The 25,746-nt window shown below is 37.5% G+C and overlaps 1 protein-coding gene across 7 annotated transcripts in view; it reads left to right on the top strand.

Moving 5' to 3' along the window:
- The window catches only part of TIAM1 (TIAM Rac1 associated GEF 1), a 216,056-nt gene that overhangs the window by 156,919 nt on the left and 33,391 nt on the right, over positions 1 to 25,746 (top strand). For all 7 annotated transcript variants that reach the window (XM_081953352.1, XM_081953357.1, XM_081953353.1 and 4 more), the window contains 8 exons: positions 3,350 to 3,583; positions 5,002 to 5,187; positions 6,558 to 6,704; positions 7,848 to 7,922; positions 10,471 to 10,641; positions 16,107 to 16,211; positions 17,104 to 17,182; positions 24,874 to 24,960. In XM_081953352.1, coding sequence (XP_081809478.1) covers positions 3,350 to 3,583; positions 5,002 to 5,187; positions 6,558 to 6,704; positions 7,848 to 7,922; positions 10,471 to 10,641; positions 16,107 to 16,211; positions 17,104 to 17,182; positions 24,874 to 24,960 — 1,084 coding nt within the window. The remainder of the gene's footprint in view (positions 1 to 3,349; positions 3,584 to 5,001; positions 5,188 to 6,557; positions 6,705 to 7,847; positions 7,923 to 10,470; positions 10,642 to 16,106; positions 16,212 to 17,103; positions 17,183 to 24,873; positions 24,961 to 25,746) is intronic.

Here is a 25,746-nt window from a genome sequence, read left to right as displayed (position 1 = left end):
TGGGCTCCCCAAGTGGTACTGTCAAGACTCTGTTCCAGTGGCTAAAGATTATGATGGGATGGAACCATCTCTGATTCACTCCTATCAAAACTGAGTGGCTGTGAGTGTTTGGGCTGCCCAGATTTAGGCATATTTCATTTCTAACCTTGCACTTCACTATTAAAGGATGGGATGCCATTTGAGGGTTTAACCTAAACTCAGAGCTCCTGATCAATGAGCATCTTGCAGGCTTGCAGGTATGAGTCAAGGTGTGATTCAAAGTGCTTTTTCATTACCCTATGGGCATAGGCATGGTTATTTGAGAGATTGCCTGCCTTCTGTGTAATATGTAATATATGTAATATGTAATATATATAATATGTTATATATGTAATATGGGTAAAGTGCACTTTGGATTGTGTGGTTTTATTTTCTGTTTGTGTCTGCTTTTTGCTCTCTTTACTTTTCTTTTACTGATACTGTCGGTCATGTGACATAAATATTTAATAAATTACAGTCATGATTATTGTTATTATATTCTAGGGAAGATTAGTAGTGAAAGGCAGTGTCCTTCAGTGAATTTTCTTTTTTGTTTCAGTGAGTTTGCCTCATGTACCAACCTAATAAGTTTCTAATGATACAAAATGTTTTCAGAAAGAAGCTTAGAAAACAATGGCCAGATAGTTGCTAAATACAAAGGGGCCCTCCTACAGCTAAGCCAATTATAATGTTTTGTTTTAATGATAAAGTGATTTCTGTCATTGGTGTATCTATTAGGCCTTCCTTCCTTCCCTTCCTGTATATATCTTCCTACCCATAATTTCTTTCTAATGCAATACAATTTCTAATAATACAATTTCTAATACAGTATATAAACTGTATTATGGTAGAATTGATCTGCATATTATTGTATCTCCCCAACTTTGATTTGTTATGCAAAAATTTATAAAAATATGCATAGTTTAGATGTAATAATCTACCTTTGCCCACATAATTCATAAATATTTACAACAGCATATAAATGGAATCAAGTAGCATATAAAGTTAATACAAAAGTTTTATTCGTGAGATGCTATCGCTTATAATTTCAGATATAAAGATACTTGACCATTTTCATCTCATTCAGGACTTCAGTATATAGCAGAAACTGTTGATGAAGCTGAATGCAAAACAAAACTGTAAAAATATCGCACATGCAAAGAATAGATGTTATTGTGGGCTCAGAGATAACTTTGAACAAGGGGCCTAATAGTAGTTACGGAAAGAAAAGATGGGAGGAGGTGAGGAAGAGACTAAAGCTTGTCCTTCCTTGACTCTCTTAAGCATAAGAGGGAGGGAGAAAGAAACACTGTCAAGATTCTGTTGTTATTCTACATAACAATAACACTTGTATGGTTCTTCTGGTGCCTATTTCCTGACCTACCTCAAAGCACTGACACAATTTTTGCTGCCTTGCTTTTCAAGTGTGTCATATACTCCTGCTGATTTCCTCTTCAGACAAGCAGCTACCATGGATGCCTCTGTGGATCCATTAAATTTGAAAGACATCTGGTGTTAATCGGATGCCTGTGACATCTTAAAATGACATGCTCATGTTTCAGATACATACATTTCTTTATAAGGTTTTACATTTCTTTTGGAGACAGAACAATAGAAAACCAAACTGCTTAGTTTGTAATAGCTCAGTCCTCCTACTTCACTTAATTCTGAGACAACTTAAATAATAGTTACATTCCCTTTCTGTCACTGACCAGTCAAAACACTGACATAACCGATAACTGAATTCTTTGATGCAGTAAAGCATTATAATTTAAACTTCACTTACAGTTGTCTATATCTAATATCAGCCAGAATTATTCTGGCTTTTTCCAGCCAATGAAACTTATGTGCTCCTTCCATAGTTATCCCATGTCAATTCACCTAAAACAGCTATTATTGTTATTATAGTAGGTCACGCAGATGTTTAGACTGAATTTACATTTTTATCCACCTATTGAGTCCTTCCCAAGGACCTGGTTTATCAGATTGTTATTATTATTTCCCCATTATTTAGCTTGTTCACTGGAAGTTAGTATGTATATTAGATATGAATAAGGAAGCCTGAGGAAAACAGGCTATGTTCCTAGAAAAAGATGTTATTCAGTGAAACATCATTTAAAAAATATAAAACAGGTGAAAGAAAAGTAATGAAAAGGTTAATAAATATTAGTATGAAGTTAACAGATTTCTAGGTAGGACTTTGAATCTCAGATATTTATAACATTCTCTGTGTGTAGATCTTAAAACTGGATCCAGGAGTAAAAGCCTCTATTCCCTTTTTTACACACATGATCTAATTGCAAGATCTATAGCTGCATCCAAATTAATTATAGTTAAGGGTTACAAGAACTTACGCTTAATTGAAGATTTAAAACGAGGATTCGAATCTTATACGTCTTTTCAATTTTTTTAAAAAACAATGGCAGTGTTATGCTGAAAAACAGTAGCCAGCAGATAATTTATGGAAATTTATTAACTAAGCAATTGGTTCTTCATTTTAACTCCAATTTATTTATTTGTTTGCTTTATTTGCTGCCCACCTCACCTTGTGGGTTTTATATAATAGATATGTAGTATTCTGAGGGGAAAAAACAAGCTCATTAGCTAGAAGTGGTTGTTCAGTCCTGAGTTATATTTTAAGGACATTTAAAATAAAATTTTGTTCATTTTTCAACCTTCCCAGGAACTAAAACAGGTAAATCGTTTTATCTCTATGTCAGGGACGTAAGCATTTCTTTTCATAAATCTATTTTCTATTGTGCTTCTATTGCTTTCATCTTCTTTTCCTGCTTCTTCATATTTATTGCTATCTATCGTGGTAGCAATGGTGGAGATAAATGCATATTATATAATAAAGTCATATAGATCTAATGAAGCTTCATGTCACTTATTCCTTGATATGGTTATTCTGTCAATTAGTTGTTTCATATTTAATTGCAAAGCTGATAGAGATATTATAGAATAATTATGATCAGTTATAAAGTTGCTAAATATTAATTATGATCAGTTATAAAGTTGCTAAATATTAATGGAACTATATTTAGTTTTTATTATTAAAAACAAATACTTATGCTATAAATATTTACCTGCTGCCTCTAAAATGCTAGTCTAAATCACTGAATATTCCTTTGGGGATGTTCTAGGAAGCTTTCTTTAACACAGTGATTCTTTAGTTTTAATGACACATTCTGCAGTTGTTAGTTTTGGTTCTAATGCTAAATAGAAAGTGATAAAACAACATATTCATGAATATCTACAAAGTTTATTGAAGCAAAATCTTTTAAAACAGCTTATATTAAACAAGATGCTTCTGGCCTCTCTATTTTTATAGACTTCTAGCCAAACAGAATTAGAGAATTGGATCACAGCAGTTCATTCTGCTTGCGCCACAGCAGTAGCACGACAACACCACAAAGAAGATACCGTGAAACTGTTGAAAACTGAAATTAAAAAACTGGAGCAGAAGATTGATATGGATGAGAAGATGAAGAAAATGGGAGAAATGCATTTCCTCAGCTTGTCTTCAGTTAGAGACTCTAAGAAAAAGAAAACGATTCTTGATCAGGTAGTTTTACTTTAATGTATTCAACATGCAACTCTAAAATAAATTCAGGTGAACTAAAGTGCTTCTTACACAATACTAGACTTGTCTTTTCTACTGTTTCCCAAAATTTATATGTCAGAATTTTGTAAATGAGTAACAATCTGGTTTCTGCTTTGAAACACAAATTTCCAACATGAAAGGGATCACTTTCAAACTGACTTTGCTAAGGATTAAAATAAAATGTAAATTCATTGAGCACAATCTTTTTTTGAGTTCATCTGGGGATGCTAATTAATATGTAAGTTTAAAATTGCAGTGTATGCCATATTGAACTCCTGAAGAAAACTCTACAAAAATAAACCGATGTCAAAACTGTTATTCAGTAAACATATTTGACCTGTGCTGAGTTACTAGAACTACTAAATGTGTACAGAATATTATCCAGGGGAAAACTGTTATCATACAGATAGTCCTTATTTAACACTTATTGGGATTAGAAACTCCATTATTAAGTGATAAGGGCATCAGTTGAAAAAAATCACATGAAAGCGCTACTTAGTGATGGCAGTTTTGGCAGCCCTAATTGTTGTTAAATTGAGGTCATTAAGTGATAACCTTATGTGACCATGATATGCAACTTTATGCCAGCTTTCCCACTGACATTGTCAAAAGTCCCAGGGGGTTGCATGACTGTGCTGTTATGTGAGGACCGACTGCAAGTTCTACTTATTCAAATTGGAATGATTGTTGAATGACTGGTCATTAAATGAGGAATACCTGTGTAATGGGGATTTCCAGCCAATTGGAAATATTTTCCATTAGCAAGGTAAAGAAATGATGGTACAACAAATGATGATACAACTGGTGAAATTTAATACTCCCTGAGTATTTTATTTATTTTACATAAATAAACATTGGCTTTAAACTGATGATGTCAACAGTCTAGAGCAGGGGTGTCCAAACTTGGCAACTTTAAGACTTGTGGACTTCAACTCCCAGAATTCCCCAGCCAGCTGGGGAATTCTGGGAGTTGAAGTCCACAAGTCTTAAAGTTGCCAAGTTTGGACACCCCTGCTCTAAAGAGTCATTTTCTATTGAAGTGGTGTCTTCATATCCTTATGATATTGCATAAAAACAGTCTAAGTGATTTTGAATCTTTGAGGGAAGAATCTGGCCACAATAAAGAAGAAATTGAAACTGGATATCTGTGGAAAGCATGATGAACTTAATGCACTTCTGTTTTTTTTTAAAATTGCAATCTTATTAGCATCCAAGTAACAGCTGTCTCAGAATCTCTATCTCTTTTCCTTTTTTCAAAATAAATGTATTTACTTTGTTCTCATTTAGTACATCAAATTCTTCCTTCTTCATGCAAATGTGGTCTGTTTGTATGATATAAGATATATGTTTTCTTCTTAATTTATTTTGTCTTGTTGTAGATCTTTGTTTGGGAACAAAACTTAGAACAGTTCCAAATGGACCTCTTTCGATATCGTTGTTACTTAGCTAGTCTTCAAGGAGGGGAACTGCCAAACCCAAAAACACTACTTGCATTTGCAAGTCGTCCAACTAAAGATGCAATGGGTCGTCTTGGAATCTTTTCAGTGTCCTCCTTTCATGCACTGGTGAGCTTAACTTGAAGGTTATTTTTTTTTTTGTTAAACTAGGTATCACCTGATATAGAGTGAAAGCTGTTGCTATGCAACATCTGGTCTCTGCTTCTGTAGCCATAAAAAGCCAAATGTATTCTTTGTGACAAATGTTTCTTTCTCTTCTAAATTCCTGACTAACATAGCTTTACCTTAATAGCTGTTTTTCTTTTGTGTTATAAATTTATAATTCCAAGACTGCATGGACAGAGGTTGGGGAAATGGGGAGGAAAGGTAAAACAGTAGGGAAAAAAAAATCTGCTCCTGTTTCTGGAAGCTTAATAGATCTAAGTGTCATCAATCAATGGAAAAACTCCTGTTGTAGAAAAGAAAAGAACCATTAAAACCAACAGTATAAGGAGCAGCATCAGTACAACTCCCATATAAAAAGTTTTAATTGACCTATTGAACTAAGTGGCCTTCTGTTGTCTCTGATTCATTCAAAAAAGGCAATTTATTTATCTAGGACTTACAATGTTCTCTATTAAAAATGACTTACGCGGCTTACAGTCAGTGGTGGGTTTCAAAATGGAGATTTTACAATATCCTTCCCCTGCCACACCCACAAAGCCACACCACGCCCACAAAGCCACATGCACAGAACCAGTAGTAAAATATTTCAAGATCACGTGAAGTGTTAATACCACTTTATAATGCCTTGGTAAGGCCACACTTGGAATACTGCATTCAGTTCTGGTCGCCACGATGTATAAAAGATGTGGAGACTCTAGAAAGAGTGCAGAGAAGAGCAACAAAGATGATTAGGGGACTGGAGGCTAAAACATATGAAGAAAGATTGCAGGAACTGGGTATGTCTAGCTTAAGAGAAAGAAGGACTAGGGGAGACATGATAGCAGTGTTCAAATATCTCAGGGGTTGCCACAAAGAAGAGGGAGTCAAACTATTCTCCAAGGCACCTGAGGGTAGAACAAGAAGCAATGGGTGGGAACTAATCAAGGAGAGAAGCAACTTAGAACTGAGGAGAAACTTCCTGACAGTTAGAACAATTAATCAGTGGAACAGAAGTTGCCTCCAGAAGTTGTGAATGCCCCAACACTGGAAGTCTTTAAGAAGATGTTGGATAGCCATCTGTCTGAAACGGTATAGGGTTTCCTGCCTAGGCAGGGGGTTGGACTAGAAGACCTCCAAGGTCCCTTCCAACTCTACTATTGTATTGTATATTGTATTTTAAATCTCACCACTGGGAGGAGGGTATGTGAAACCCAATTTTGAGCACAACTCTCTCATCCTAAATAATTGTTTGTGTAATATGTATGTGAACATATGTATTTCTTGGTATTATTGTGAATCCCTTAGTTAAGGAATTGGTTTTTTTTGGCTGGTAGGTGGCAGCTCGCACAGGTGAATCTGGTGTCAGAAGACGAACACAGGTAATGTCAAGATCAGCAAGCAAACGAAGAAGCCGGTTTTCTTCTCTTTGGGGTTTGGACACTGCTTCAAAGAAAAAGCAAGGGAGGCCAAGCATTAATCAGGTAACTCAGGTGGTTTAATAATTGGAGGCTTTGAAGATGGTACTTTTGATATTACCTTCTGTTCTTTTCTGTTGGGGTGCAGGGCAGATATGACCTACAATATTACATAAAAGTTACAATACAAAATACATTATTGTATTTATTCTGTCTTTCAACCTTCTCCGCGATTTTTAAAACTTTGAATCTATATCTGTTTTCTTTGTCACCAAGATTTATTATAGGGAAATTTGTTGCCCATTATCTACTTGATGCAGGCTATTTCCCATTCCTGGGTTCATGTAATTTTGAAGCTATGATGGTTTCTTTGCAGTTCTTTTCCGCAGGAAAAAAGTATGATTAATTATTAATCAAGTCTCCAAGGTTTATTAAAAATAAGCTGTATTCTTAGTCAATCCAACTTTCTTAACTTTATATTGAAGCACAAAAGGTAACAGATTTTCCCATTAGAGAAAGGGGAAGGTGAGAAAAGAGCCTTCAAATCTAAATTTCCCATGGGAAACAAGTTGGAATCTCGACTTTTGAATTGCAAAGTAGCAAGCCCGTATCCTAGCTTTTCTAAGAATGGACATGTCATTTTATAGATACTTTTTCAGACTTCATATTCTGTGTGCTGAAAAGCCTGAGTGGGATTAAGCATATGTATGAGCTGCCCCCAATATAATTTCATCAATTTACAGATCTAGCATTTTAACACAACAGAAGAATAATCTGTTGCAAGTATTGATAAATACTTTAACTTGGTGTCCACACAAAATCTTTTTGGGACCAGAATTAGCTTAAAGACACTACTTTATAATATAGTGAATATTTGGCTACAATTTATAAATGCTGCCTATTAGCATCCCTCACTTCTGGCTTGAAAAATGTTTTTCTGTTTCTTGCTTGTAACACTCATTTTTTCCAAATGGTTGCAGTTTAGAATGAGTACATCTTGTACTTTGTTTGAAAAGGCCAGGTAACCAGTATAATTTAGCTATTTTTGTACTGAGAAACTAATTTTATCCAAGTATAATTGATATGCAAATTTTCCTCCTGAGCCCTTCTTCTTCGTTTCTTCTATCAACATGAAACGTTTCCAGATTTAGCAAGTATTTGCATCATCTTACTGTATTTAAAATAGCACAATTTCTTTGTTTTTTTAAGGTTTTTGGTGAAGGAACTGATTCTGTAAAGAAATCTTTAGAAGGAATATTTGATGACACTGTGCAAGAAAGTAAGGTAAAAAAATATAATTAATTTACATAAAAGGAGTTCAATTAGCTTGTGACCCAGAACCCAGTACAGTGAAGCAGATTGAAATAATGTGAAATGAAAATCTGAAGTGAAGGGGAAGTGAAGAAGAAGCAAAGCTTGAAGCATGATGACAGTTCTATTCAAAGTCTGTTCGCTAGAGATATGAAAGTTTCTGAATATTCGCTGGCATTTGAAGGAGTAGTTGGTGGACACAGAACCAGTCAGAATTTTGTTGATTTTAAAAATGATAGATAGAAACTTCTTCTCATGAAAAATATTTAGACAAGAACTTGCTGTTATGAGAAGCCTATAGATTTTCATGCATATTAGGCAGATATTAGCTGAAGTTGAATTGAATTCTGCTTTCAAATCTATGGTGACACCTCCTTTTACAAATATGAAATGAAATATTTCTTCCTCAGATTATATAAAAATATAAAGACTTGGGTATTTATTCTGCTAGATCAGATCTCACTTCAAATTTAACAAGCATTTACGGTAACTAGCATAGGGGAACTTTATGCCCCATTCAGACTTTTACTGAGTGTGTAGATAGAAAATGGACTGGTTTTGCAGTCCTATTCCCACACCTCTCCTGCATTCACATGTTCAGAAAGGATCCTGAAGAGAAGCTGAATGGATGTACACTTAAACAAGAATACAGCTATCCACTTAACTCGAGCCTCAGTCATAGTGGCAATTGTATTTACATTCCAAGAGTACAAGTCCACTTGCCCTTCATCTGTATGGCCTGAGTATTATGGAAACTGACTTAAAAACAGACAAGACTGGACATGTGCTTAAGTTCTCACCTCACGTTCTCCATGTGTTCAAGTGAACATCTGTTTTCGAGGCAAAATATTCTACTGATCAGCTTTCTTGTTTCTGGATAAATATATACCTTCATTTTATAAGGTTGTAAGGTTATAAGGTTGATCTTATTTTTTGTTGAACTGACTTTTGTTGTTAAATATTTTTCTTCATCATGGTATTCACCAGGGGTAGTCAACCTTTTTATACCTACTGCCCACTTTTGTATCTCTGTTAGTAGTAAAATTTTCTAATCGCCCACCGGTTCCATAGTAATGGTGATTTATAAAGTAGGGAAGTAACTTTACTTTATAAAATTTATAAAGCAGAGTTACAGCAAACCCCTACCGCCCACCATAAAAGCTGGAACACCCACTAATGGGTGGTAGGGACCAGGTTGACTACCACTGGTATACACCTTCATTTATCCAACATGCTTTTGGTACTTTTCTATACCTTTTCCAAACTCTGAAGAGCTTTTATACCCCACTATTTTTTTCTTACAAAACACCCTCAGCTTCACAGCTACCAGAAGGAACCCATTTTTGTAATATTTTTCTGGAGAATTCATAAGAAAAAAGTCAAATATCTTATTACAGTCACCAGGGCTACATTCCTTATTAATGATATGCATACAAAGCCAAATGCAGAGATTTTCATCAATAGCAAGTATAATTCTCCTTCACATACTTCTTTGGTGCCTGGACACTTCTGATTTCCACTTGTGTTCCTTCATGTTAAGAGCCCTCATTCCATTTTCCTGCTGCCCACAACAGAACATTCATTAATTTTCTATCTGTGCCATTACATGTGACTATGTCTGTTTGTGTCACCAGTAATATACTTGTCTTTTCTTAAGTAGGAATGGGAAATACTGAATTTTTTCAATGCTAACATTAAACATATTTGAACGTATAATAACATATTTCAGAAAATATCAGGTCATAGGATATGCTGCCATAAGTCTAAATATGATGGAGTATTTTCCATTTCATATTGAAGAACCTTCATAGAGACCTCAGCTAATTTACTTTTCTATTTAGTTGATCAGTAGAGTTTACTGAGACTTCTATTTTGATAAATACAGTTCTGTTTTACCTTTTTCATATTGTATGTACATAACTGAAACTGGGTTTTGAAACATTATTACTTAGGGCCAGGGGACATATTTTTAATTGAACAAATGGGATTTAACAGATTGAACCATTCAAAACTAATGGGAATTCCATACATCTATCACTTGATAGAAATGGTAACCTCGGGGTCTAGTTTAAACTTACAAAAGCAGCAAGCATTTGAAACGAATGCTGCAGTTTGCTACAGGGCATTCATAATTCTAAATCAGCCAATTCCATAGTGAATTTATCACCTTAATTTATTTCTACCGTATTAATACAAGAAAATGTTAGCTTTAACTTCAGGGGCACAACTCCAACATATGCAAGGAATTTAGGAGAAACAGACTTCCCATTGGGAATCCAATGCATGTATGGAATTGTTCCTTCAAAGTGAGTGGTCCTTTCCCAAATGTTGGAAAATTGCTAAGAAAACTGACACCTGGAGGTTTTTCTATTCAGCATCAGGTGACTAATTCTCCATGTGTAATAAAATGCAGTAGATTTTATAATTTAATTCGATAGAAAATAACTCTATCTTAACAAGCTTGTTTTTAATAGAAAACCTGAATTCCACTTATCAGAAATATTTTCATGGCATTTTTCAGAGAGAAAAAGAAGTAGCCCTCACTACTGTCCATCCTCATAATCCCGACTCTGACATCTGGGTTCATGAGTATTTTACACCATCATGGTATTGTCTGCCAAATAACCAGTCAGCTTTGACTGTCATCCACCCAGGGGACACAGCAAGAGATGTCCTGGAAATGATTTGCAAGGTAAAGTAATACATTATACATAAATAAATAGTGTGTGTGTTGTATGTGTGTGAAACGAGAGTGTGAAACGAGGACTTTATGGAATTGGTATTCAATTGGTAATTCAAAAAGTATTATTTGAAATGATAAGTAATTGATAGGTGGCTCCAATTTCAAAGCATTTCCACTAAACCAACAGTTCTGTGATTTTTTCCCCCCTATATGCAAATAAATTACACAAAAAGGTAAAGGTGCATTTTCCATATTTGAATGATCTGTTTTTAATAAATTCTGCATGCAAAGTGCACACTTGAAGATTTTGAGTTTGAAAATCATACTGAAATCTGCTTTCCTTCCTGATGTATTATTGGAGGAGTAGGAGAAATGCTTCAGTTTTAATTCCTTGTACTATATTATCTTTTCAACTAGCTTTAATGCAATTAAATTCAATGTCAGTGTAATCTGAATTTAGATGATTTAGTGGAGAACATTTCTAAAGGCCATAAATACTGGAGAAAATAGATGCTCTGATATACTTGCATTTCACAGCTTCCTGTAGTTTACTTCTTTGCATGCAGGGAATTACCTCTCTTTAAATAAAATGATGAAACCTTGATTGTATCAGACATTCATACTAATAATATCTGCAGGTAGTTCTTGGTTAACAATCACTTGTTTAGCAATTTTCTGAAGTTAAGACAGCGCAGAACAGGTGTGGTTTTGAATAGTTCTCAAAGTTTCAGTTGTCCCAACATTCTTGTGGCAGTGGTGGGTTCCTACTGGTTGGGATCAGTTCGGCCGAACCGGTAGTAGCTTGGCGGTGTGGGTTGCTGGAACTGGCAGCGACCCATGTCTGCCATGCCCCCGAACCGGTTTTTCCGCCAGTGCCGTAGGCACCGCCATCTTGTATTTGGCTTCTGTGCATGTGCAGAGCAATTTTCGTTGTACTGTGATGCGCGAACCAGCAGTAGCAGTTGCCGGAACCCACCACTGCGATCACCATGTGATCATGATTCAGGTGCTTCAAAACTGGCTCACACAACGTTTGCATCACTCCACTGTCACATGTGTCCCATTTGTGACCTTCCCTGACAGTTTCACAAAACAAAGTCAATGGGGAGGATGGCAGGGAAGGTTGCAAGTTGCTCAGGTAAATCTCCCCCACTCCTGCATCCTCCCTCATCCCCTCTCTGCTCATACACCCGCTCCGGCTACCTGTGCACTCTTATGCACCTTCCTTGAACCTCATCATGCTTGCACTGGACTTCCCCTACCTGCAGCACCCCTTTCCCCATCTGGCATTAGCATTCGAAGCTCTGCCACACTCATGCCGTGTTTCTCCCACACCTTTCCCACCAGTTGTGCACCCTCTCACTCCTTCTTCCACCTGGCAGCAGCTGGGACTTGCAACTTGCTGTCAGCTTTCCCACTGACTTTGATTTTTGGAAGCAAGTAGGAAGTTACAATGATCCACGATCCTCGCTTAATGATGACAACGAGAACTGTAGGGATTATTCAATCATGTAGATACTAAATAATGTTATATTTGAAAATGATGAACAAAAATCTCCATAATCCATTAGTGGTTCTGTTCATACAAAACAAAGCAGGATTCAGAAATCTAGTATGCATTGCATTATGAGTGTGGGCACGCTGGCGCTTTTGGCACCCAACGACAAAAAGATTAGCCATCATTGATATATACAGATGTGGATGTATATGTTGACAGGCAGGTTTTTAATTGTTCAACTTTCTCAATACTGTTCCTTCACATTAACAATTTATTTTCTAGCTTTACCCTTAGGTTATTTCTACTTGCAGAATTCAAGATTTATGTAATGGAATACTCGCTATTTATAAATTGATAACATAAATAAATAAATACATAGATATATACATACATACTTCTGGAAGTAAATTTAGAGAGAGGGAGTGAGGGAGAGGGAGGGAGAGAGACACTATTTGCTGTATTGCAACAAATTGAACTAATAATTTGTTTTCCAAATTAAATATTTACACTTGAAAAAAGAATAATTAGAAAATGATGCACATTGTAATTTACAAAGTATAGGAGAAATGGATGTATAGTTATAATTTAGAAACCATCATAATTGTTATCCATGGTGTTCATCCCCCAATAACATGAACTAACCAAGTAAACTGAAATACTAAAACAATGTATATGAAATTTTGTATTCTCTATATTCAAATTATATTTTAAGGGAGATTTGCATATCTTATGTGAAAAAGTTCTAATTTAGTTATATCATATATCATTTAGCAATATCGATTCTGTAGATCGATATTCTAGAAGAAAAATGTTTCATTAACACTTTTTTTATCAAAATAAAGTGATATTTTTAAAAAGATACACAATAGAAAACATTAACAGTGATCTTAGCAATAATTTTCATTTTTAGAACTTTTGGATAAATAGTAATTTCATATAGATAGTAATTTTTATAGGTAGCATAGGTAGAACATGAGAAGCATTTTCTCATCTTTCATTTATAGTATGTGAAACCTAAGCTTATACTTTTTTTGAGACCAATGTTAAATTATTTTAAATGAATTCACTTTGACTAAACTGTTTTGTGATTCACGCTATGTGTCTGTCTCTTTCTTTCTGAATTATCTACGTATGAAAATGCTGATGGTTCTGTCTGCCCTGTAACATCTACTAATGAATCTTTCTCTTCTATCTCTTGCATTCAGCTCATTCTTTTTCCTTTAATTCTCTGAACCACATCATTTCACATCAGTTTGCCATCTGCCATCTGAGAATCAGTCGAGTTCTGGTATAGTAAACATTTCACGCTCTACAGTTCATATAGCTTCTTCATGCTCTAGATGTTGTAAAGACTCCCTATATTGTAATTTTCACCTGGTTCATGGGAACGAAAGATGAAAATACTATCCTTTGCTAAATATTCAGGACTGCAATTACTGCTGGCCATAAATATAGTTTTGATTTTGATATTATGTTCTATTCATTTATGTATCAAAAGGAGACCCAATATCTCAATTTAACATCATGTAGTGTGTGTGTGTGTGTGTGTGTGTGTGTGTGTGTGTTCCAGCATAATCAACCAAACTACACAGATGACTTACTCTCTGGAAAGAAATACTGTGGGGGGTAAGACATCCCTAAAACTCCTCAGGGGGTATGTTCTGTTAAGATACAGTCTGTTGTGCCTTAAAATGGCTTTTACTGTACTGCCGTAAAATGGCTACTACTGTAGAGTGGAGTTGCCATGGTAATGGCTTCACAGTACTCCACAAGGGGGGGCCTCTAGTAAGGGGGAAAATTCAACATTAGAAATTACATTTGGTCTGGACAGTTTCCCCCTATAAATAAATAACCGGGCAATGCCGGGTTATCAACTAGTTTTATATAAAAAGAAGTGGATGCCACTCCTATCATTACCAAGCAGGGGTGGGACAGATTACTGTCTAAAATTGCACCTACCATTATTCAGTACACAGAATACATAGCTAAATGGATCTGTTACTCTGATCTAATTTTTGTGTCATAGTGTAACTTGTTTGGACATGGCTTATTGCCTTGTGAGAACCCAGCTGATTGTGGTATTCTATAGATGAAGATTAAACAAATCATGAGTTTATCTTAATGTGTCAATTCAATCATTGGAAAGCAGTTTGATCCTATTCAAGTAACCACTAATAAGAAACTTATTGTTTCAAGATTTAAAAAGACTATTCTATGTTAACAGTATCAGTCCTAAAGTTTGAAGCCCTAAGGAAAAGAAATATCTTAACCTTCTTTCCATATGTCTCCCTCATACAAAATGAACTATAAATCCCTCTCCCTCCCATAAGAAGTTGTCCAGAAACTGCCTTTCATCAGCATATGATAGAGATATCTGTATTTAGTATGATGCTCCCAAGACATTAATTTGTCTGTTCACTTTAGACTGAATTTTCCTACCATGTTTTTTTGGTTCCTGCATTTAGAAGTTGAATGAGATTCAGAATGTACACAAGTTTCCATTGATCAGTAACTTCCAAAAGGCTATTGGAAGATCTTCAGTTCCATTCATGTGGTTTTATTTCTTTGTTCTTGTGCTGGTCTCTGAAGTTCTGTTTTAATGTGTTTGAGAAATACACAAGTTTCTCAAACAACTTCTTCATCAATACATTTTGCACCTAATGTGCTTTCATATTCCATTAAGCTTGAACATGTTATGTTTAGCTGAAAATATGTCTACTTCAGGGGTGGTATTCACTTACCTTCCCTACCGGTTCGCAAATATGAGTGTGCACGTGATTTCCTCTACCGGTTCGAGTGAACCGGTTCAGACTGGTAGAATGCCACCTCTGGTCTACTTCCCCAAGTCAAGAAAACCAAAAAAAAAGTGTATGTGTGTAAGTTATCAAACATGCTTTTAATTCCAAATATTGTAGATGCAGCCGTGCAGCTTCTGTAATGTTATTTTTAATTTCAGCAAAAACAGGGCAGTGCTAGTCTTGATTATGTCTCTTGGGCCTTTGATTCCAGAAGAAATATAAGAGTGCCCTTTTTTCCCCAGTATGGAATCTCCTATTGCATTATTATATGTGGTTGCTGTCTGGGAAAGGGCAGGAACATAGGTGTCTTTAGTTGAATCACAGTGGGCAATTCTTTAAAGAAAGGATTCATATTTTTTTCATTTGAAGGAAAGAATGTTTGAGGGTCTTCAAGAGTAGGAAAGAGAAATATACAAGTTAGTGGTACAATAATAAGGATATTGGCTAATAAAACTGGCTAACTTAACAATATAGCAGATTTAGGCTCATACTGTTTTTGATGAGAAGAAAATACTCTTGCTCAATTTACTTTTTTAATTCTTTCAGCCCATTAAGAAATAATTTTGGAATGGCACCTAGGGTCATCATTGATCAACTCTATTTTTAGTCTACTTTAATCAATAAAGGGAAATTAAATTGGAAATACCATAACTTATAGCTAATTATAACTAATACATTTTAATGTATATAAATTGTTTTAGATGAGAAAAGATTGTAAGAAATCATCAAGTATGGTTTCAGAACAACATTTTCACAATAAATGGAATTTATGTTACTAATGTTCCCCTTTATACTCAGAATTATAATATATTTTATGACCTAGAGACAATGGATACATTCAGTAACAAACTTGGTTGTACTATATGTAACCATGAGGGTTTTATTGGGAAAGAAGAGAAATAAACGTTAATTTTAACATGCTTAGTACATTTATTTTAACCCAGATCTGATGTTTGGTGATGTTTCCATTCAGAATAATGTTGTTGCCTTTTTAAATTAGGGAGTCAAATATGACCAGTTCTCTTTTGAGCATCAATAAAGTATTCTTTTGGGTTGTTTAGACAATAATTTTAAACTTTTCCTTTTAAGTAGAACAGACTTTTCCCTCCATTAAGAGATGCATTTCACTAAAGGAAAATGGTTATTGATATGGATATTTATTTTCCTTTTTCTTTCAGGCACATCAGTTGGATTACTCAGCTCACTATGTCCGTCTCAAATTCTTCATAAGAAACCAAATGGAATATTACATACCAAAGCCAGAAGAAGATATTTATGAATTGGTAATGTTAAACTTATTTGGATGTCTTATAATAGCTTTAAATAGAACTTACACAAAAAAGATTGCTATTACCATATCTTGTCTCTTCAATAGTTTTGATATTAAGAACTCTAAATATAGACCAAGATAAATTGAGCTTGCATGTAGTGGAACAAAGGGATATCCTTACTTTTAGTATTTTGTAGAGTTCATAGAAGTAAATAGGCTGAGTGTTTATGGTTAAGCTAAGATTACTAGTGAGCATGGACTTTGAATTCAAGTCCCCTTGCGTTTAATAATGAGATCTAAGCTCTTCAGATATATTGGGGCTATAATATCCAGAATTCCCAGCTAAGGCTGGATAGGGTAATTGTAGTTTTAATACATGACACTAGATTAGGAAATACTCCTTTAGGATATGCTGACATTGCTGTCACTCTTATTCACTAATAGTTTAGTTTACATTGAGAAAGGGAAGGAAAATAGCACTATGAAAAGGAGGAAAATAAATGTTGTGGAAGGAAGAACTAAATGTAGACATTAATGATGAAGAAAAAATATAACTTCAAAATATTATTAAATTTACATTTTATAATCTTACAGTGTTCTATAGTAATGTGACTGGGAAAGGCATATATAGTGGTCCCCAGAGGAAATGGTTGAGATTATGTGATAAAGAAGGAATATTGTACAATTGTGTAAAATATTGTGTTTTCATCTGAAAACTACATGGTGTATGTCCACGAGATTATCAGGAGTTAAGCTCCACATAACCCAATTAGAACTTTACCATACTGTGATTTTTTTCATCTCTGTCCTCTCTACGTTCAAAAGGGATGCCGCATGAAAAATGACAAGGAGCAAGTATCATTCTATGTAACTAATTCTTTTTAAAAAATGTATTGTCTTTTCAGTTATATAAAGAAATTGAAATCTGTGAGAAAATTATACAGCAAATTCAGCTTGAAAAATCTGACACATTGGATAATTATGGTGAGTTTGGGATATGTATATTTATATACATTTGTATATCAAGTTTTCATTTACACATGTATCATAAAAAACTTCAATATTCACAACAACAGCTTTCTTGTATCTACTTCTAGCTAGGAGCATCTAGAGGTGTTGATTGCAAGGCAGACATTCTATCCAGTAATGGGGGTTTAGAATTATGAAGCTGAAATCTTTAAAAGTCTTATTGAATCTAGTCTGTAGCCACATCTGAGGACAATTATTTTAGGTGGTTAACGTTGATACTACTGGCCATCTTTCCATTTTTAAAATACAGAAAAATAAGCCACTTCTCAGAGGAGAAAGGAAGTAACTTTTCACACTGACGATAGGAGATAAAACTGTGTACTGCTGAGTATGAAAACATTAATCTTCAATGCTAAATTCCCAGGAAATGTTACATTTCATATATAGCATGGTTATTTGATATGTACTTATAACATCTTTTCAAAACTACCCTGTTGGTTTGAATGCAGTATATCTCTGAGCTTTTCTACTATGGTTATTAATCTATTAATTTATTATTATTAAAAAATTAGTCTTTGAATTTAACAATAAATCCACACAAAATCCCGTATTATCATATTGTGTTTGCAGTCTACCTCAATGAGCAAACCCTTCACATCTGTAGCATTTATCTGGAGTTCTGTGAGTTCTTAATATTTAGCATTTTAAAATCCCTAAATGGCTTATTATACAGCGGAGGGCAAAACATTGAGATCTGGTATAACCCAGCAATGGATTCATTTGAAGGCTTATATGATGAATATGTATTGACTAAATTTTAACATTGGTTTGTACAGTAACATGTTAATATATGCTTCCATGTAGGAAATATATATTTTTCATTCAAGCTAAAACTATTCAAAAGACTTCCAAAATGCGCCAAATTTGTAACAGAAATGTTTAAACTTGAAGCTACAGTTTCTCACTTGGGAAATTTGATGAAACAGTGATCATAAAACTTATTGTATACCTTTAAAGTGCATCATACAATATGGTGGTCACTATACATTGGTAAATCTCTATCTAAATCTGTATGTATTGAATACATTATTAAATTACAAATACAGTTTGTAAATGCTTTTTTCAAATAACAATAGTATTTATTAAGCTTGTTAAGCCTCATGGAAATCGAACACACATATTTGTTTTATTTTCCACTACTAATTGGCAGAAAAACACCACTATTATTTGGCATTTATCATCAATTTCAGTAAAAAAAAAATGGGGTTCATGGAGATAAAAACACGATGCTTCTAGATTGCATGAAGCCTGCAAATTCTTGGTTGCCCATCTCTATTTGAAAGGAATATTACAAAAAAACCAACACCAAGTACATTTCTATTGAAAGGAAAACTGCTACTACAGAGGGTATATGCATCTATGTTTAATCATGTTCTTCATAAAATCATAGAAAGGCACTGAGATCACCCGTATGGTCTTCCAAATTCAAGTATTCCCAATAGACTGCTGTTCAACCAGTTAGTGAAAGTTAGCTTACAGTCTCTCTTTATAATTAATTTTACCGTCAAACTTTGAGGAGTTTTAAAAACTTTTCAAAAAATCTTTTCATACATTTTTTTTAGTCTGACTTAACTTACATTCACTATTCCTGTTGCACAATCTCGTGCATGAAAGTCTTGGTTTTTGTTGGTGTGATATATTTTCAAGTATTAGAAAAGAGTGTTATATTCCATCTTGCACGGCATTTCTCAAGGCTAAACTTATTCAGCTCCTTCAGCCTGTCTCTATGAGATATCTAGTCCTGTCATCCTCTGAGTCTGAGCCTGAACCAGTTGTTCTGAATCTGTCCTAAATTGTAGTGTCCGAAGTGGGCATAGCACTTAAGATGGCAGCTGATCAAAGCAGAGTGAAATGGAATAAATACTTTCCATGATTTGACACTTGATGTCATGATGCAGCCAAAAATTGCCTTTGCTTCCTTTGCAGCTTTATCACTAGAATTATGTCAACTATTATTTCAATATCTTTTCACAAGTACAATCATATAGCAGGGTATGCTCTATTCCTAAATGTCATGTGGCAGCTCTAAGCAGCATTTTCAAATGCTAAGAAGAACATTTTTTTACTAGTTGACCTTTCTTTGGAAGTTCCTTAAGAAAAAGATAATAATAATAATAATAATAATAATAATAATAATAATAATAATAATAATAATAATAATAATAATAATAATAATAATTTATTTCTTAGCCGCACCCTCTCCCGAAGGACTCGGGGCGGCGTACAATAAAACATAGGAAATAAATATATAGACAAGACATACATATTACAAAAACATATACCAAGACATGTACAAGGAGGAGGTCGGCTAATGAATAAAAACAATAAAATACAGTGTTTAAAAACCCCTAAATAATTAAATACAATTAAAATACCCAAATAAAAACCCGTCAGGAGCGATATAGTTAGATCAAAGTTGAGCCAGGCCAGCTACTTGGAATAGGTGGGTCTTGAGCTTTATACGAAAGGAGCGGAGGTCAGAGGTATTCCTAATATCCGGAGGGAGGTCATTCCACAGGGCTGGGCCCGCCACAGAGAAGGCTCTACTCCTAGGCGCCGCCCCTTGACACTGTCTGGTGGACGGCACCTGGAGGAGGCCCTCTCTGTGCGAGCGGATTGGTCGCAGGGATGTATGGGGCAGAATACGATCCCGCAAGTAACTAGGTCCTGAGCCATGGAGCGCTTTAAAGATTGTTATCAAAACCTTGAAACGCACCCGATAGACCACAGGAAGCCAGTGCAGCTCGCGCAGGAACGGTGTCACATGGGAGTACCTAGTACTCCCCATAATTACCCGCGCGGCTGCGTTCTGGACCAACTGTAGCCTCCGGGTGCATTTCAAGGGAAGCCCCATGTAGAGAGCGTTACAGTAGTCCAAGCGAGACGTCACCAGCGCATGAGTGACTGTGCGTAAGGCGTCCCGGTCCAGTAGCGGGCGCAATTGGCACACCAGGCAAACCTGGTGGAACGCCCCCCTTGCCACGGCTGTCACATGGTGATCCATGGACAGCCGGGCATCCAGGAGGACGCCCAAATTGCGCGCCCGCTCCACGGGGACAAGTTGAATGCCCCCGATGGCCAATGATGGAATTAATTGGCTGAACCGGGGAGCCGGTACCCACAGCCACTCCGTCTTGGAGGGGTTGAGTCTGAGTCGGTTGTCATCCATCCAGATCCGTACGGCTTCCACACACCGGGACATCACTTCGATGGCCTCGTTGGGGTGGTTCGGGGTGGAAAAGTACAGCTGAGTATCATCAGCGTACAGATGGTATCCCACCCCGAAACCACAGATGATCTCACCCAGCGGCTTCATATATGTGTTGAACAGGAGTGGCGAGAGGACCGACCCCTGTGGTACCCCACAAGTAAGGGGGCGTAGGGTCGACCTCTCCTCCCCTGCCAACACACGCTGCGTCCGGCCAGAAAGGTAGGAGCCGAACCACCGCAAAACGGTGCCCCGGACCCCCAACCCCTCCAGCCGGCGCAGCAGGATACCATGGTCAATGGTATCAAAAGCCGCCGAGAGGTCTAATAGGACCAGGATAGAGGAACAACCTCTATCTCTGGCCCTCCAGAGATCATCCACCAACGCGACCAAGGCCGTCTCCGTGCTGTGACCGGGGCGGAAGCCGGACTGGCGCGGGTCTAGATAATCATTTTCCTCCAGATGCCGTGGAAACTGGTAGGCCACCACACTCTCTACAACCTTCGCCAAAAAGGGAAGGTTGGAGACAGGACGATAATTGGCCAGCTCCAAAGGATCCAGGGAAGGCTTCTTGAGCAAGGGTCTCACCACCGCCTCTTTCAAGGCGGCCGGGAGAGACCCCTCGCTCAGCGAAGCGTTCACTAGGTCCAGGAGCCAGTCTCGTGTAACCTCCCAGGATGCCAGTACAAGCCAGGAGGGGCACGGGTCCAATAAACCTGTGGTGGGTCGCAGTCGTCCACGCATTCTGTCCAAATCCTCGATGGCAACCAAGTCAAACTCCTCCCAGGTCGATTCCTCAAGACTCGCCATGGACGTCTCCATTGGACCACTAACAGGGACCCAATCCTTCCGGATTTGAGCGATTTTATCCTGCAGATATTTCCCAAATTCCTCTGCTCTGCCCTGTAGAGGGGCCTCCCGCGGCCTCTGAAACAAGAGGGAGTGGGACACCCGAAACAGGGCGGCAGGGCGGTTCTCTGCGGATGCAATGAGAGTGGCACAATATTGGCGTTTGGCCACTCTCAATGCCACAAGGTACGTCCTTAAATGGGCTCGTGCCTGTGTTCGATCAAGTTCGGAATGAGAGGATCTCCAACGACTCTCTAGACGTCTCTTGCGGCATTTCATCACCCTCAGCTCCTCGGTAAACCAAGGGGCCAGGGTGGATCGTTGCCGCCGGAGAGGCCGCAAAGGCGCCACCCGGTTCAAGGCCCCGGTAGTCGCATTATTCCACGCGACCACCAGGTCCTCTGCCCGGGGGCGGGTCAAGGTTACAGGAGGTGGCCCAAGCTCCGTCTGGAACCTATCTGGTTCCATCAGGCGCCTGGGGCGGAACCATCTAGTGCTTTCCGGTTCCGCCTCCCCGCAGCGGGAGGTAGCACCAGGGAAGTCAAGACGAAGGAGTGAGTGATCTGACCATGACAGGGGAGTGATGGTTAAGTCCCCTCCTCCCAGATCACTCAACCACTGGCCAGAGACAAAAACGAGGTCCAGAGTTTGTCCTCCCTCGTGTGTCGGGCCCTGAATCATTTGAGTCAGGTCCATGGCTGTCATGGAAGCCATGAACTCCCGAACCCCCTCTGATGCTTCTCCCATCGATGGCAGGTTAAAATCCCCCATCACTAAAAGTTTTGACCGCCACCGATGCGATCAGCTCGAGGAGTTCAGGCAGGGCCGCTGATGTATAGCGAGGAGCCAGGTATACTATCAGCAGGCCCAACTGTCTCCCAGGGCCCCATTTCACAACAAGGGATTCACATCCGGACGTCTGTGGCACAGTAGACTCCCTCGGCTCTAAGTCCTCCCGAATAATTGCTGCCACCCCACCGCCCCTTCCCTGGGCCCGGGGCTGGTGAAATGCTCGGTAGCCTGGTGGGCACATTTCCACGAGGGGAAGACCTCCCTCGTGGCCCAACCAGGTCTCCGTTATTCCCGCGAGGTCCGGCTCCCCCTCTAAAATTAGATCGTGAATGAGGGGGGCCTTGTTAACAACGGACCTCGCATTGCATAACAACAGCCTCAGGCCCTGGGTCTGTAACTCTTGACCACCTAGACCGCGGGGGTTGGTACAAGCGACCGGGTGTAACCAGCAACCACAGTCTCCCAACCGACTATAAGTTCTTAATCTGTCCTCGTATCTGCCCCTCCCTGCGACCGTTGGAATTAAAGAGCCCTGTATAGGAATGATATCCTCCCCCTCCTCCTCCCTTCCGCTCCTTCTGCTCGCGACCACACCTGGAGGCCCGGCTCTCACATCGCTCCTGATCTGACCCACCCGCCCCCGCCCCCCCACCCTGGAGCCCCCTAAAAAGGATAAAAAACATTTCATTAAAAACCCCCTAAGTTTGCGCTTCCTCCACCTCTCTGGGTTCACAAACCCGTCATCAAGGTGGGCCCCGGAGGGGGCAAAGGGCCATGCCTGCGAGAGGGGGGATTCCCGCAGCTGGAGCAAGTCCGACCTCGAATACGTAATGGTAAAAAGCTATGACAAAGTCAGGGTGCTGTTGATGTTAAAATCAATAAGCCAGGATCTAATGGGAGGAAAGAAATGTCCACAATCACAACTAGGTGGGAAGATCTTATGTTGGCCAGGTGATAAATTGATATTATCAATTTATTAAAGCTTTCTTATGGACTGCTAACCATTTATCCTTTCGGTTATTTTCAACATGGTATTCTTTGCAGCTGGCAAATGGTTTTCAGAGTTAGAGTTATTGACCTCTGTCTGTCCTTTTTCATCAATATCATGTGATTCTGAGGAATCCCACTTGTCCTTGCACAAACTCAGCTCCAAAACATTCTTTTCTCTACTTTCTCATGGCTTGGTGCATATTTAGGCATACATTATTTTATTTATTTATTTATTAACCAAATTTATATAGCTGCCCAGTTCACATATAGCTGACTCCGGGCGGCTTAGAGCAATGTTCAGGGAATTTTACTGACCTTAATTTAAAAAAATGGAAATTCTGTTTGCATCATGTTTTCTTGAAGGGAAACATTTCATCTTCTACTCATCATCTTATCTGTCTGAAAGAATAATTTCATTTATCAATTCAAGAAAAGCCCATCCTGTACATGAACCATTACTGTAGCTTTGAAAGTAATGATGCTATCAATGACATCTTTAATAAAGGCAATTAAGCTTTCAGCACACCTTTATAAAGCAGCAGATGGTCAATGACAGGCCTAATTCAGGCCTAATCCTATTACTGTAGAATAATATAGATAATATTTCTAGCCAATTCCTTCCTTTCCCTTGCATTGTATACTGTAAATGATTCCTGATTTCTTGTCTTCAATTTTTTGGTTTGCTTAAGATGTTTTAGAGGAATTTAGTTGGCTGTGTGCTACAGGGATGCCATGTAGTTGTAGTCTGTTGGTTATTTCTGAAATCCTTTTGATTTATGGGTGTGCTATCCTTTTCATAGGTTGTACTGGTTGTGCTGAAGCAAATTGTGTGGCTATGCACTTTTTGATAAAGTTGTGTCCGTATCTATTTTATTGGCAGGTATTTTATAGGTCTATTTTTTGTTTCTGGCATACTGGGTTGCTGCACTGCAGTGTGTTTGTACTCATCTGAATTATGTTCTTTGATAGTTTCTCTTATGGGAGTTGGATTGTTGCTTTGGTAGCGGAGCATTTGGTTGCTTTATGTTGTTTTCTGATAGTCCTGGGTTTCTAATTTGCCATCATTTCCTGTTCTGATGAAGATATCCAGGAAGGTAGTGTGTTCTTTTTTTGTCTTCTCTTGTGAATGTTATTTCTTTGAAGATATTGTTAATTGTTTCACGTGCCTGCTGTAGTTGTTTCTTTTTTATTATGATGAAGGCGACAACTATATAATGGACCCATACTTTGAATTTTATGTTAAGCTTCTAGATATTGCATCACAGTCTCTGCTATGAATCCTAAGACTGATCTGTTTTTCCATTTTATAATATTCCACTATAAATATTTTATACCAGAATCTCCAAACCAGCATCCAATCACTAAAGCTGTTTCCCTCTTATACATACTGCTGATTTTCCCAATGACTGCCAGAAAACCAATTTACATGCAGTAGTAGACGTAGATGATTGCAATTGTGTACACATGCTATTTAACATACCCAATTTTTCAGTGTTTTCCCAAAACGTATGTACTTTGTACGTGTGCAAAATCTGAAGAATAGAACCATAATGTTTGACTCTAAGCAAAGAATATTAATGCTGGGAGAAGCGTTATAATCTGGAGAAATGGTTGTATAACTTATGTCATTTATTCTATTATTCTGTGATTACTTGAATAAGGTGGACTTTTTTTTCTTGTTTTTCTTTTTTGGGGGGGAGGAATCAGCAAAGAAAAATAGTATGCTTGCAGAGAACCAAATGCTTCCTTTTAAATACTATTGCTTAAAATATTAACAAATATTCTTATTTTGTTTTTATTTTCACAGGTTTTTCTCTATCCTCAATGGAAGAAGAAGGGATTCGTCGTCTCCACATCAACAGTGTCAAAGAAACAGGTCTGGCTTTTAAAAAAGGTAAGATGCTAGAACTTGTGTCATATGTTCTTCTCTAAAATGTCTTCAGCATTCAAGGATTTTCCCCTCTCTATTATTATTCAAGAGTATGCATCTCCTGTACTGTGTAAAAATAATTTGTGAATGGCTATAAGAAGCTGGGATTCTTCATAATTATATATTTATCCATCATCTTTTAGATATTATATATAATAATGGGTGAGCGTACCCTTTTTTTTTTGCCATTGAAAATTCATGATTGTAAATTTACTGTATCTTTAGACATCTTTCTAATTTAACAAAGCTGCCCTAATTGTAAGAATTCAAGAATTTAAGTATCCTAGAGAGCTCAGGAAAGTGCAGGTGGGTGTAGAATGTTCCCCTTTAGTTGTTTGTCTAATGACTGTATAAGGGCAGGGATTTATTACAAATCAGCGAAAAAGGAATTTTAAATGTTAATAGCAATATACAATTTTTATGGAAAAAATAAATCTAACTGTCCTGGCATAGCGGCAGTACCAGATAGAATGGGCATTTTGTTTGTGTTAGCACTGCAATGTTAAGTGAAGTTTGTGTGTGAATAAGTCTGGGAATTTTCCAGAACTTAGGTACTATAGAAGAAGGGTGGAATATTGGCAGATACATATATTCAGCAAAAGAGAGAAGACCGTTAAAGAATTAAGCCTGGCAGAACCTGATGGTCCTATAATTTGATTCCTGCTGGCTTTTGACTAATTGTTAAAGAATCTCCAACACTCTGAAGCATCTAAAGAATAAGATAATCTTTGTAGGGACTGGAAAAGAGGT

The sequence above is a fragment of the Natrix helvetica genome, assembly GCF_964273705.1.
Source record: "Natrix helvetica genome assembly, chromosome: 4".
NCBI classification, from domain to species: Eukaryota; Metazoa; Chordata; class Lepidosauria; order Squamata; family Natricidae; genus Natrix; species Natrix helvetica.
The sequence above is the reverse complement of the archived record's forward strand: the minus strand, read 5'-3'. Positions and strand labels throughout refer to the sequence as shown.